Source organism: Podarcis liolepis, assembly GCF_965112155.1.
Source record: "Podarcis liolepis genome assembly, chromosome: 12".
In the NCBI taxonomy this organism is placed as follows: Eukaryota; Metazoa; Chordata; class Lepidosauria; order Squamata; family Lacertidae; genus Podarcis; species Podarcis liolepis.
Genome location: NC_139563.1, coordinates 25,945,602 through 25,961,197, shown reverse-complemented (window position 1 = coordinate 25,961,197; position 15,596 = coordinate 25,945,602). Strand labels below are relative to the sequence as shown.

The following is a 15,596-nucleotide window of genomic DNA, read 5'->3' as shown; positions in this document are numbered from 1 at the left end:
TTTAGTAAAGCAATACAAAATAAACTTTCTTGGGACTTTACTCTAGCACCAAAGGGTATTATTAAATGCCATCTGTTATGAAGCTGAGAAGCGTATTTTTCTGATGCAACCTTCTGACAGTTCAGAAACTCAGCTGGAACCTACATAAGAATTCCTAAATTGTTTGCTAAAGAAGGAAAGAGCAACTTTGCGAAATATGCTTCCTGTAGATAATATCTGCATTCCACTTACGAAACACTTATCTACTTACTTGTGAAGTGTAGTTTTCTTCCGGCTCAATAAGATATGTGTGATTTCCATCATAGAACATGCCGCTGTTAAGAATTAGGGAAATATCAGACTCACACAATAAAAAATACAACTATGTATGTATATATATATATAATGATATACTGTGAACTTAATAGCTGGTGTTTTAAAGACAACAAAGTAAAAGATTATCAGGAAACACATTACACTCTAAAACACTCTTGACAATTTCTGTCTGCCTTGCAGGAATTACTACCCAAATCACCTTGAGTTTTAGTTCATTAAATGCATCAATGTGCAGTGTCTCCTGCTTGCCACCAAGAGGCAGCACTGCAACCCAGGGAGAACACCTTGCTTGCCTGAACAGCTGCAGGTACTGGCGTCTTACAGGCACTATATCATTTACTAACTAGAGAGATGCTCTAAGATGGCCTTTCCTTTCTAAGCGTCTGCAATCCTCCAATCTGCAACAATGTACTCGTGTCTTCTGTGAGCTGATGGAATTAGGGATTTCACTATGGGGTTCACGAATTCTGCCGTAGTCAATGGCCCCAAAACTGACATTTAGCTGTGGCTGCAAGAGAGGCACACCCCGCAAAAGTCAATGCTTCGCTGGACACAGCTAAACTCTCTAGCGTTATGTATCTGATAAATTCTGTCCTACACCTTTGCATTTTAAAAATCTAAAGCTGGTATGGTGCTCAGTGCAACTCCTTAAACTCAGTGTTGTGGGTTCGAGCCCCGCGCTGCATTGCAGGGGGTTGGACTAGATGACCCGTGGGGTCCCTTCCAACTCTACGTTGCTACGATTCTATTTTTTCCCCCCAAGCGTGACATGGACAATATGGCACAAACCCCACATACACCTGCATATGTGGTAATGGTGGATAGGTGACTTGTCGGATATTCTCACAAAGCTGGCACAGCCCCAGTTTGGCTGACAGCTAGTACCCTCCCTTAATATACTGAGGTGGGGCTGAGGAGGGTGCTCAGGAGCCCACAAGATGAAATCAGCAAAGGGCCATCCTATCTGATGTGGTCTAACTCTTTCTGCAAGTGGCCAGAAGGAGGAAGTAGAGGGCCACAATACACTCAGGAAGGCCTAGCTGCCCACCAACACATACAAGTCTTCCATCTTGGCTTCCTTCTGTTTTTAGGATGGATATGATCTATTATTAACATTCAGCAGCTGAAAGAAAGAGATAATTAAAGAGAGCTGGACAAGTATACTGCAGATTTATGTCTTCTTCACAAATCATCGGGTCTGGAAAGTTGGACCAAAATGCTGAGAGTCAAAACCAAGATGAATGGAAAGTGTCACTGTAAATCACAAGCCAACAAGACGAAATCAGCAAGGAACCATCAAGCAGTCCCACTTTGACGGGGCCTGCCATCGTCTGGTAGGCAAAGCAAGCATCACGGATAATGGTCTAAGAGCCAATATATGTCTGGGAAATAGGCAGGTTCACTGTTCTGGACAGGTCTGCACTTCTTCTGAAGGAGCAGGTGTGTAGCTTGGGGGTCCTTCTGGATACACCTCTGTCACCAGAGCCCCAAGTGTCCTCTGTGGCTAGGAGAGCCTTTTGCCAGCTCTGTCTAGTTTGCCAGCTATGGCCATTCCTGGAAAGGGATACCCTGACCACTGTAGTTCCTGTGTTAATAACCTCAAAGCTGAAGTAGGTGATCTGTTTGGGGCTGCCCTCGGACTTGGTTTACAAGCTGTGGCTTATGCAGAATGTTGCAGCTGGACTGCTGGTGGGGGCAAACATGTGAGGCCTTTGTTAAAACATCTGCACACTCTGCCCATCTACTCCTGAGGCAAGTTATTTTGTAATTTACAAACCCCTGAACAATTTAGACCCAGGATACCTTAGGGACTGTCTGAACCCTTATGTCTGAACCCTTATATCCCAGATTGATCATCTGTAGGAACTTCAGTGGTTATCCCCTGGGGTAGTGAGGCTGATTTAACATCACAGTGAAACCCAGCCTTTATTGGCCCATTCCTAAGGAATGCAAGAGAGAGTCAGCAGGTGCCTTCTGTAGTAACCTTCAAACGTTTGCTGGAAACTTTTCGTTGCTGCCAGGCAAACACAGAAAATTATGAAGCAAACGTTTTTCCGTAATAGTTAGCTGGTGATCAGTTTGAATTTGTGTTGTTTGATTGTTGCAAACCACTTTGGTTTCTTTTAAATGAAATTGCAGAATGCAATTTTTATATATAAATAAATAATACATCTTACTATTAAAGGAAGTCATGCAGCCAAACCCTGCAGACTGCATTAAAAAGATACTATTTTTAGGCTGGTGTTCAGCATGTAACCTGAGCTCAGCGCGTAATGTGGCCCACTCTCAAGTCCTGATTATTGCAAAAGAAAAAAGAAGAAGCCACATATTTTTATTACTCGGGGGTGGGGGAGGGTTGGCAAACTAAAAAAAAAAAAAAAGGTCAGTATTGCAAATACACATATAATAATTTTTAAAGTATATTTTGAAAAGTGATACCAAAAGTACTGAGCAATAAATCAATGAAGATCCCATAAGGTAAGTGCAGGCCTTTCAGGGAAATTGAATGATGACAAAGAGGTAAGAGCTTTCTATTTATAGCCTCATCATGACCTTAGAAGCAATCTCTTACCACAGGATGATCCCTCAGGCCTAATGTTGTATCATATGTAGATCAAATATAGAGAAACAGACCAATAAGGACACTGCGCTTAGAACGTTTCAAATGTGTTATATACACTATCTCAGTAATCTCCACAGGTAACCTGTGAAGGAGGCCAGTGCTCCCCCCTCCCACAATACTACAGAAGGACGGCGGTTGGAGGGGGTGAAGGCTCTGAGGCAATGGCTTGCCTAAGCCCACTTTGTGAGTTCATAGCTCAGGCGAGAGCTGAACAAGTTCAAAGTGCAGTCTCTAAGCCACTACACCAGGGGTAATCGATGTGGTGGCCTTCAGCTGTTTCTCAACTCTGAAGACTTGCCGTTCTAGCTGGGGCTGATAAAGCTGTGGCTCCGTCTAGCCTTCCTGACTAGTATTTATATCTTTTATTCTCTCTCTCTCTCTCTCTCTCTCTCTCTCTCTCTCTCTCTCTCTCTCACACACACACACACACACACACACACACACCACTTGACTACAGCAGAAAACCTTGAAGCGGTTTTTAGTAGCCACCAGTTGGGTTTTTCTGCCATATATTTGTCTAATCCTCTTTAAGACACCTACTTGGCTATAGGTATCTACCATATTTTCTCGAGTCCAATGTGCCATCGAATCTAATGTGTACCTCAATTTTTAGAACCTTGAAACAAAAAAAGGGTATCTGCTGGTGAATGCAAATGTGCCATTGGATCTAATGCGCACCTTGATTTTAACAAAGTCATTCAGCCAGAAAATGTGTGCTAACGTTAGATTCGAGTAAACACAGTATTTATCGCAAGCTGGTTGTTGAGCTGGTATCTAATACAGCTAATGCAGAATGGACTGAGAGCAAAACGGCTCATTCAGCAATCAAGGTATATGTGAGTTGCTTCCAAAACTACAAGTATTTCCAATTTGCCCCATTTAAAACAACAACAACAACAAACAAGTGGTAGGATGAATAGAATGATGGACATGTTTGCATCAGAAGTTGCCTTATACTGAGTCATATAACTGGTCTATTTAGCTCAGTATTGCTTACCCTGGGGTAGTGAAGTCCTTTTTGGCCCAAGAGCTGCAATTCACTGTTTGGACAAGCCTTCAAGGGTCACAAGCCAGTGGTGAGTGTGATCCTCTATTTGTGCCTGTGCCACACGCTACCTGCCACCTGTCTGTCTCTCTCTCTCTCTCTCTCTCTCTCTCTCTCTCTCTCTCACACACACACACACACACACACACACACACCCTACCCCCTCTCTCTCACACATACACAGGCAGCACACATACATGCATACATACATACATACATACATACATACATACACATACTTGCAGAGAAAACACACAGAGAGCAACCCCCACCAATCAGCAGAAGGTGGATTTTCCTTCCTGTTGAAATCCAACAATGGAGAAGGAAGTCATTCTCTCCTGTCTTCTAATTCATTTCTGAAAAGTGCCAAGCACTATGAACTGCGGTAAAATTCACCACCCAACTCTCTCTCTCTCTCTCTCTCTCTCTCTCTCTCTCTCTCTCTCTCTCTCATTCTCTCTGGACCTTTCCTCCCTCTGGCACACCACCATCAGCAGCGATAGTAGGTTGGAGCTCTCCAGAAGCTGGAAGGAGTGCTCCAGTTTGCACCAATGTTTGCCCGGGCAGCTCAGTAAACACTGGAGATGCCCGTCACTCCTGGAGCCCTCTGACCTGCAATGAATGGCAACGTGCAAGAGGAGAAAGAAGTGTTTTCTGCAGCACCCTTGTCACTGCTGCAGATAGTGCTGCCACTGATGGTAATTTGGGTCTGGGGCTGCCAGGCCATGGCAAAGCACACGCTCTACAGAGCCTGTGCTAGAAAGTTCATCCCCCCCTTTTTTTTCCAAGTTAGCTATTTGCATACAACATCTTAGACAAACTTACTGAAGTCCATGGCAGGTTGACAGGGCAACAAACGATTCTGAATTCCCTCGGATGTGACCTTGGTAATAACAGTGCTCCCCGCCCTGCAATTAGAAACAGAGACTTTTGAGTTCACAACACTACACACACACACACACACACAGCAGTGTTTCTCAAAACAACACAAGTCAGCCAGGTTGAAGTAAATGAGAGCAGGGTATCCATACCTATTCCTACCTTTGCTGATATAGTAGGTGGACTAGGTTTCATTACAATTGCTGATGCAAGGGGTTAACCTGAGTGCCACATAAATAACCGAAGAGCTTTGAACACCAACATTCTCTCGTGATGCACTCTGACTTTACATGTATTACAATCAGAGCGAACGTCCAAGGTTGGCTGAATGTGGATCTTGGATTGTCTACATCCACCAAAATGTGGACGTTCAGCCTGTGATACACACACACACACACACAAGCATATTACTCTATGAAGTACATTGGTAGAATATAACTAGAACAGCTGGGCAGTGTTAGAACCAGTACTACAAGACAAAAATCGCTTATTATCAGCAATAAACATAACTAACAGGAGACACGGAAAAGTAAGATAGGCACAAACTCACACACCAACTTACGCATATAACCATGTTTATGCGGATTACCGATAAATAGATTGGCCTTCCCTCGCTCGGTGCTGCTGCCCATTTCCTCTTGCCAGTCCTTTATTCCTGAACTGCCTTCTAGAAGCTCCCCTTTACCGGGAAGCCTTTGGATCATTCCTCTAATATTTTCTTATATGCACGATTGTAATTAACTCAAAGCATGTGTGATTGAAGTCGTGTTCATTTCTCCCCATGCAAGTCTCAGGTCTAGCTGGGGGTGAGTGGGTGGGTGGGTGCTGTTGTAGCGTGACGCATCCTATTTTTAAACTCATCTGCAGTAAACTAATTTCAATCTGCTATAAACTTTGGTATATTTGACCAATCCACTGTTTGCAACAGTGGGTAAAGGAATATAGCAAAAATTAATAAAATGCATTTTATACTATCAAATATCAGACTAGGGCAGTGTGTGCATTACCAGCTTAAAACACAGCTTGGTGGTTCTTTTTCTGTTTGGATCGAAAGTGGTTTGGGAGGGGAAATAATAATAATAATAATAATAATAATAATAATAATTGTTATTATTATTTATACCCTGCCCTCCCCAGCCAAAACTGGGCTCAGAGTGGCTAACATATTACCATAAAATCAAGCAATCAATTAAAATACATCCTAAAATCAAATCAGACTCAAAGTGAAATCCAATCAGATGGTCACCCGCAAATTAGGGATGGGGACCTTAAATGCTCACCAGGCCTAACAGTTTATACTGATGAGCCTGTGAGCAAAGTTGGGAGGCCACTTTCATGCAAGTTCTTATAAGGAGAGAGGGGGAGTCAGACTGGACCCCGGCCAAAGACCTGTTGGAAAAGCTCTGTCTTGCAGGCCCTGCAGAAAGATGTCAGATCCCGCAGGGCCCTGGTCTCTTGTGACAGAACGTTCCACCAGGCCAGGGCCATAGCCAAAAAGGCCTTGGTCCTGGTTGAGGCCAGTCTAATCTCCCTGAGGCCTGGGACCTCCAGGATGTTATCATTTAAAGCATCAAAACGGAGCACTTCGTAAGAAACAACAGGACAGGTACAGAACAGACACGGATTGTGGTCAACATCATGTAGCAGGAGTGCACTGGTGCAGGGTAAGCAGGAGTGTGTATACAGCCTAACTCAGAGTAAACCCATTAAAATCAAAGAACAAGTTAGTCAATAATAACTTATTCACATTTGTTTCAATGGGTCCACTATGAATATGACTCAAGTCTGATACGATCTTGGCTGCGAGTCCTGGAAGACCTGCTCCCTGCCTTGGGAGGGTGGAGCCCTGACTGACTCCAGCTACAAAAGCTGAGGCTGCTGTAGAGACTCTTGGGTTGGTAAATTGTTTAGGGGATGTTGTTCTTTTTGAGATTATTATTTTTTGTATCTTTATTTTTAGATCTTATTGTGATTTAATGTGGAAATTGTTTGATTTGGCTGTGTAGCCTTCAATGTGTTTTATTTATTGTTTACTTTTCTTGTTATATTTGTAATTACGTGGGGTTTTTTTCCATGTTGGTAAGCTTCCTTTAGCATGGTTTTAACTATGGAAAGACAGCTTACAAATAAAATGATGTGTGTCTGAAATCACCTCCTGCCTCCTTCTGCGTATCTCAAATTCCAGCAAACAAGTAACTTGGAGAAGCTGGCTCCCAGCCACTGAACTAAACACAGCACTCCCAGGTAGCAATAAAATGTCACTCCGCTCAGTTCCCATTTAGACATCCTTCAACCACTTGCTAGCCCGAGGGTAGAGGAGACAAAATCAGTGACATTATTTGCTAGTCACAGTATTGCCTTTCCTTGGTCAAGCTAATAAGTTCTGAATTATTTGCAAAATGCCAACTGATGATTAACCTTTTCTTCAGCAGGCAGCCATTCCAAGGTCACTGGGTTTAGAAAATCACTACCCTCAGCATGTAGCTAAATCTAATTACCAATTACTGAAGCGTCCACAAGATTAAGTCAGTAGCAAGATAGTGCATTGCTTCCAAGTTTTAGGTATGTTCTTTGCTGAGCCAGTGGGTTATGGTGGGTGTGTATGGCGTGTGAGGAAGCAAACACAAAATGGTGCTTGGCCAGAAACACAACTGTGGCTGAGGAGAAAACAGTCGTTAAGTATGGTATGAAATCAAAATCAAGTAAGTGTTGGAAATGTAAAGAGAAAGAAGGTTATTTTTAGCGTATGTAGTGGTCTTGTAGTAAGGCTAAAGCTTACTGGGAAATGATATATAATGAACTGAAAAATATGTTAAAACAACATTTGTAAAGTAAACCAGAAGCTTTCCTTTTGGGAATTATAGGGACAGAGCTACCCAAACTGTATAGAAATTTATTCATATATGCGACAAGAATGTTGCAAGCGGCAAGAATGTTACTTGCCCAAAAATGGAAAGAAGAAGTTCCAGCGAAAGAAGAATGGATACAAAAACTTACGGAATATGTAGAAATAGCAAAATAAGAAGTCAAGATAAACTTTTTATAAAAGAATGGAAATGATTTATTGAATATTTACAAATAAGCTGTAAACAGATAAGAACAATGGCAGGATTATAAGAGTTTTATAAGTGTATATATTTAAAGCAGTTGAATAAATGGGTAAATTAAGTTAATTTGGAATATGCAGAAAATATAAAAAATAAATTTAAGGAACTGCAGAAAGAGGAGGAAGTCGAGTTTTGAAATATTAAAATGATTGTAAAATTATCAAAATGTATAAAATTTAAAATAAGAAAGAAAGAAAGAAAGAAAGAAAGAAAGAAAACACAACTCACCAGCAAAATGCTGGTATAAAAAGAAGCTTCGGCACTGAGATACATTAGGGCAGGGGTGGGGAAGATGGTGCCCTCCAGACTCCAACTCCCATCAGTCCCAGCCAATGGTCAAGGATGATGGGAGACATAGTCCAACATCGTCAGGAAGGCCACTGGTGTCCCTTCCCCAACCTAGCGTAGACAATGGTCTGACTCTATATGAGGCAGCAGAGTATGTTTCTTTGTATGTGTGCAAGCAAACTGCCCACAACCTTTCTCTTACAACTCCCTGCCTAATGCATTTCCTTCTACAGCGTTCTTAAACAGGGTAAATACTTTTCCAAACTCCTGTGGGGGTGGAGAGGGTGAAAGAGGCTTGGGGAAAGGACTAAGCCACACACACACACACACACAGAGAGAGAGAGAGAGAGAGAGAGAGAGAGAGAGAGAGAGAGAGAGAGTCTCTTTGTTCTAAATAAGACCTATGCCAAGGCTTCCTTCTTTTGTAGAAGAAACTCCCCGGGTTTTCATACATGCAATTGATCATGTAGTTCTGCCCTTTTTGGTCTGTCTCCTAGGCATGTGCCTTATGCCACTGTGGGAGCAAAAGCATGAATCTGACTCTGGGCAACTGAGATGATCAAGGGCATGGAACCTTATGAGGAACAGTTGAAGGAATTGGGCAAGTTTAGCCTGGAACTGAGGAGACAGAGAGGAGTTATACTAGCCATTTTCAAATATCTAAAGGGCTGCCTCATGGAGGATGAAGCAAGCTTGTTTTCTCCTGCTCCGGAAGGAAGGACTTAAAATGAATGGATTCAAGTTACAAGAAAGGAGATTCCGACTAAACATCAGGAAGAACTTTCTGACGGTAAGAGCTGCTCGACAGTGGAATGGACTCCTTTGGGAGGTGGTGATCTCTTCATCTCCATCATCTTCACCGTGATTGGGTGGCTCCTGTGGACCAATCAGACTGCTGCATTCTGGATCCTATTGTTCTAGGACCAATTAGACTGCTGCATTTTGGATCCTATTCAACTCAGTACATAACAGTTGTTGTTAATTTTATCATTTGTACCCCACCCATCTGACTGAGTTGCCCCAGCCACTCTGGACAGATTCCAACATATATAAAAGCAGAGGTTTGGATGGCCATCTGTCATGAATGCTTTAGTTGAGATTCCTGCATTGCAGGGGGGCTGGACTAGATGAACCTTGGCGTCCCTTCCAACTCTACAGTTATATGATTCTGACTCCTAAAAGGGCACAGAAAAATGGTCCCCAGCTTTCTTGCCTTTTTGTCCTCTCTTAGGCCACATTCAAAGCCAGTTCCTTCATCTTTAGGTAAAGATAAAGGTACCCCTGCCCATACGGGCCAGTCTTGTCAGACTCTAGGGTTATGCGCTTATCTCACTCTAGAGGCCGGGAGCCGGCGCCGTCCGCAGACACTTCCGGGTCACGTAGCCAGTGTGACATCGCTGCTCTGGCGAGCCTGCACCAGAGCAGCACACGGAACGCCGTTTACCTTCCCTCTATAAAGCGGTCCCTATTTATCTACTTGCACTTTTTAAGGGTGCTTTCGAACTGCTAGGTGGGCAGGAGCTGGGACCGAACAACGGGAGCTCACCCCGCCGCGGGGATTCGAACCGCCGACCATACGATCGGCAAGTCCTAGGCACTGTGGTTTTACCCACAGCGCCACCCGCGTCCCTTCCTTCATCTTTACAGGGAAGCAATTAAGAGGCCGCCTTCCTAGCAGATGCTGCCACGTATCCTTGGCCAGATGTCAGTGAGCAGCAGAGCACATGCGGCATCTTCCCATGCCCTGAGGCTCAAAGTGTGAAGCGGCTTGACCTCCCTTCACCTCCTTGCCTCTTTCCCAGGGACGAGCGTTGTGTGTAGTTTTGAGCTGTCGGTTCATTGTTTTAAGGCCAATGTCCAGAACAGCGATCTTGACCTTTATGGAAGACTTTAGAACTTTTCGAATAACACCCCCTGCCCAACCATGGGTATTGACCATGCTGTCTGGGGCTGATGGGAGTCTTAACAAGATCGGGAGGACCACATATGGTCCATCCCTGTTCTGTAAAGGCTGGCAGCCTGGGAGATGGCCAGGGTTGAAAGCCAGGGTTTTCTGCTACCGAGCTACAGCCATTCCCACTCTCTGAATCATTTCCTCCAAAAGAGGCCCAATTGTTTTAGGCGCTCAAATGTAATGTGAAGTTCTGACCAAGGAATTCACCTGCCACCTGCTCTGCTGAAACTTCTGGTCTCTCACGAGTAGCACTTTCAAACCGGCAACAACTACTATAATCTAGAGGGTGCACACTCACTGCTTTTTTATTAACGAGTCCTCTTTGCTTTGACTGCGTCAATGTGATATTTGAGAGCCAGGCTCAAGGCCTACAGCTAAACTTAAGGCAAATCTGCATCTGAGATCCGATGCTGGAAACCGTCTGCAATTGCAGCTTTTCAAGAATGTACGTCAATAATAAAAACAAAACTTTCTAGAGAAATGGAAAAGATAGACTAGAGCACAGCATTCCTCGCGTGTGTGTGTGTGTGTGTGTGTGTGTATGTGTGTGTGTGTTTGTCCCACTTAAAATGGATATTTCAGCTGCATTATAGAAATGTTTAAAAGTCACTGAGTTATGAACTGGGTCAGTGGCTCCAGAAATTAGGTGAGCAAGACAAGCTATTTTTAGTGATTGCTGTAGACCACAGAGAATGTCCTGAATGAGTGGTATTCACCAGATGGCCTTGGGAATAGCATACATCCTGCTGTTGTTTACAGCTTTCTACCCTTATTGCCAGCTACCTTTCCCTAATTTCTTATGTTGTGGTTGTGGCACAGGTTTCCTTCAGGTCTGTAATCCTGGGTTCCTGAGCTTGTGCCACATAACACTCATTCTGCACTTGCAAGAAATCAGTTCCTTAGCGTGGCAGCACCAACTCTCTGGAACTCCCTGCCTGTTGGGCAGCCGATTTTCAGGAGGACAGTCCACAGGGCATTACGATTTACAGTGTCAAAGGCCTTAATCAGGTCAATAAACACCATATACAGGCGTTGGTTTTGCTCTCTGCATTTTTCCTGAAGCTGTTGAGCAGTGAAAATCATGTATGCTGTTTCCCTAGAAGGCTGAAAACCATTTAGGGATTCAGGAAGAGTAGCCTCAGATATAGTTAGAAGACGGTTTGCTAAGATCCTTGCAAGAATTTTGCTGGCCACAGCTAATAAAGATAGCAATCCGTTCTGTCATCTTTTTTATTATTTAAAGGTGCTAGTTTTGGCATCCCTAAAGTCTGCTGGGACCTCCTCTCTCTCCTATATTTTTTCAATGAGCTTATGAAGTTGTTGTCTAAATTCAATTCTGCCCACTTTGAAGACTTTGACAGGTCCTCTGGCTTTGTTGTTTTTCATTTGGTTAATAGCTGTACACAACTCTCCCAAATTTGGAGATACTGCAAGCTCATCTCTAATTTGTTTTTGCAGAATTTGTGAGAGGACCTCAGCAGCTATGGGGGAGGTTGCGGTTAAGGAGATGCTGGTAATGTTCTTTCCAGATCAGTGCAATAGCTTCTTTAGCTTTTAGAAGTGTGGTACCATCTGTTGAGCGTAGGGGGCATATGCCACGATTTATTGGCCCATAGATGGTCTTTGTGGCTTTCTTTACTTACACACTTATCATCATATGTATATGCTGATCTCTCCACCTGAGCCTATGTAACTAATCAATCCAGTATGAAGACAATCATGAAAAAGCAAATCCACTGTATAGCAACACTAAGTAAAAACACAGCAGGACAAAAAGCAGCCAAAACAGTAAAGCCTTCTCACCTGTCAACAGAAGGGCAACAGAGAGGGGGCCAGGCGGGACTCCCTGGAATGGGACTTCCAAGGCCTGAAGAGCGGATAAGCAATTGATATGCGGCAGCAAGGCAGCAGCTCCCTTTGTGAGGAATGTTACAAACATGTGCACTTGGGCTTGCGGGCACAAAATCTGAAGTAATTTCCTTTCCTTAGCATTTAAAGGAATCACGATTTAGCTTTAGCATTACGAACTGCATTTTATTAAGCCCCTCCACGAACACATCTCCTAGATTTAAAAGAGGCCCCTGGCAACTTTGTAGTGAATATCACTGACCTACATAAAGGAAGCATTTCTGCTCTTTTCTTGTTGCACAGTATCTTCTTGCAAGTATCAAGACTCTGATTGCCTCAATGGAACGTCAGTGTGAAGCAGGAGGAAAATGTGCCCGTTCCCTTAAAAAGTTCTGCAGGAACAAATATTTGACTGAAGAAAGGAACTGACGAAAAAGGCCTTAGAGCACAAAAAATGCAAAAATGGCATGTAAACAGTGGGAGAAAAGGCTAATAATCCCAGGAGTCTTTGCACCGACCTTTGAGGGCTGTGGAGAGTTGGAGTTTGAGACAAGAGGTTTGGAGGGGGCAATTGTGGTGGAATCTGGCAGATTTTTGGCAGAATTTGGTGGTGGCTTTTTGGAATATTTTTTGAGGTGGCACTAAAGGCTGAGAAACCTAAGACGGCACATACCATGGCAACGGATGCATGCTGCTTCTCCTGTTTATCCCCTGTCTTCCTTTCCTTTGTTGCTTCCACCATGAGAAATTTTATCTTGTAAGCTCCTCAGGGCAGGGACCTATCCTCTTGAATTCTGTAAAGCAGTATGCCTCCTGATGATGCTATAGACATAGGTGTGTGTATTAGTTTATACATATTAATTCTGATATATTAATAATCAATAATGATGACAATGGGTGGTATCCAAACAACTCATTCTGTCACTTCAAGGATTTCTGCTTGTGCAACAGAAATTTCTTCCCCTGCATACACCTTACACCCTCCCAAATCTGCTCTGGAGGGTTGAGAGGAAACCCCAAACAGATTTAGGGGCACATGGCAGGTGTGTCCATCCCACTGTGCAAGCAGGAAATCTGGCACAGATGGAACAAGTTAAATGCACACCGCCCGTAATAGTTAAGCAGTAAACCTTGATGCTACCATGATTGGGCAAAAGAGGAATAATGAAAACAGGGAAGACCAAGCCATTTGGGTTTCTGATCCTTTACACCTAAATATCAAGTGTAGCTCTGACACTGACAGTGCCTGCTGCTTTTTACACCCTTTTCATGGAGTAGAAATTAATAAGGCATTGTCCATAAACAGACATTTTGAAAGTACTATAGAGGACAGCTAGTTTAGTTCCTCACATCGACGGAGGAGAATGCATTTTACAACATCGTCTACAGGAGCTGTTGATGTATCACAACCTATTCATAGTCTAGGAATCTTCTCAGATTCAAGGTGACTGGGAAGCAGAACGGCAAGGGTAAAAATTATGTAAGCAGCTAAGAATGTGTTGCAAGAACAAGCCAAGGAGTTCTCAGCAAACCATCTTCTACCATAGTGCATCCATCTAGGCTTAGGGAAAAGGAACAGGAAGCTGCCATGAACATTGAGTGAGGCCATCAGCATCAGCCCATCTATGTCAGCATTACTTACCCGGATGGGCAGCCGCTCTTCAAAGGTTTCAGACGTGAGTCTTCCCCCATCGCCATCTGGTGATGGCAGAGATTCTACATGCAAAGCACACTTTCTACTACTTGGCTATGGCCAAAGAGGACATTTCTTGGGAGACAATTCACACATGATTGAATTCCTCCATGAGCTACACCCCAATGCAAGGAAATATTTAGTAATTATTAGAGGTATTCCCTTGCACCTTCTTCCAAAGGAACCCCAGGGAGCAAATGCGCAACCTACAAGTAATTCGCCAACTCTGGCAATTGCATGCATATGAATTTTGTTGCACCTTTCACACTATACAGTATATGCCCCCATCGCAGCATCCCAGAAGATACGCACACAATATGCACACAGGCCTGTTAACCATCAAATATGACTGTCTACCTATGAGTATGTCAGAAAGGTACTTTTTTTGCATAAGTATTTTGTCACATCTGGCACCAAAGTGGCAATGCTTGCCATTTAGTACAATGTTTGAATACAGTAGGAACCATTAGCCAAGGCTGTTGCGTTTGGATCTTGTTTCCGATAGATGGATGAACAGAATGTCTAAGGGGGGCGGGAGCGGAGTGAGTGTGTTGTTTTTAAGAAACAGCAGGGAACAGATTTGGATACTTAACAGGAAAGGGGACTGGTGCAGATTATTCAGACCAGCAGCCCTTTTATCTCGGTGGCAATCCCAATGACAGAATGATAATCAAAGAGAGATAAAAGGACACAGTGATCCGCTGCAACTGTATGTTGGGAGTCTGGAAGAATCCCAGATTGCCTAAAGGAAAGAAGAAGAATATATGACAGACTCATGGAGGGGTAGAGGGGGTGGAGGGGGCTTTTGTTTCTCTAGTACCTCTTCCTACCTAAACCACAGCCAGTGCCACTGGTTTCAGTCCTGACAGCTTATCGTGAGAGCAGGTTTGCCAGTCAACAAGGAAATCTGGTATTCTGAAGATGCAGCTTTTCAGTATCCTTGCATGCATCTCAATTGCTGGTGCTAAAATAAATCTTAGAGCCTGCAAAAACTGCTTGTTACCATTCCCGCAGCTGCACAACAACCCAAAAGCATGTTTTCTCGATCTCACCTTGTCTCATCTGAATGCAATTGAACAGTGATGTCATCTCTTCCACGGCAAAACCAACTGCCGCTCATTTGCCTACATGCCAAATTATGTTGCAGTGTGAATTGGGCTTGTGACCCTGGGCAGAATTACTGGTTGTCTTGGCAAATGTGTGTTCCAAACCCCATGTTCCCTCAAGTGATGTGACTGCAGGGGAGGGGGATTTGTGGGGGAAAGACTGGACATCTGCTGATTGCCCCTGCAATACCCCACCAATTTTTTTTTTCCCCTCCAGCCTCCAATCTAAGAAGATGCATGGGGAAAAGGCAGTCAAACAAAGCTTGGATGAGCCACTTGCAAAGGAGAATAAATGGGCAAAGCTAGCAGCTCTTTAATACGCAAAAACTGAAATAAGCATCTTGTTGTATACATATGTGATTCGGTTTACAAATTCTATACCTGGCAGCCCAAACAACTGGATTGTTTAAAAATGGTGCAAAAACAATGTGCCCGTTACATAACTTATTTTTGTCGTCTTTCCCGTAACTGGTTTTTTTAAGCAGGTTATTGAAATGCATCGAACAATCCTTTGTAGTTTTGTTTTTCATACTCTTGTGTTGTGGCTGACTTATTTTGGGAAGAAGCCTTCATCTAAAAGTGGAGTCAAAAGATACAGCAAAACAATAATCCCACTGTTCTGTTGCACGGCATCATCACAATGGTGCAGAAAGTCTGGGCTCATTTGACCCAAGATCAGACTCCGGATTTTCAAAACAAAAACAAACATTGCTCACTCGCTCTTTCATTCGGTCTCAC

General features: G+C 43.5%; 1 protein-coding gene across 4 annotated transcripts in view; it reads right to left on the bottom strand.

Moving 5' to 3' along the window:
• ADAM22 (ADAM metallopeptidase domain 22) overlaps positions 1-15,596 on the bottom strand; it is a 126,730-nt gene that overhangs the window by 56,624 nt on the left and 54,510 nt on the right. For all 4 annotated transcript variants that reach the window (XM_083467399.1, XM_083467398.1, XM_083467400.1 and 1 more), the window contains exons 5-6: positions 4,809-4,891; positions 251-314 (exon numbers count right to left, since the gene is read on the bottom strand). In XM_083467399.1, the coding sequence (XP_083323525.1) occupies positions 251-314; positions 4,809-4,891 (147 nt within the window). The remainder of the gene's footprint in view (positions 1-250; positions 315-4,808; positions 4,892-15,596) is intronic.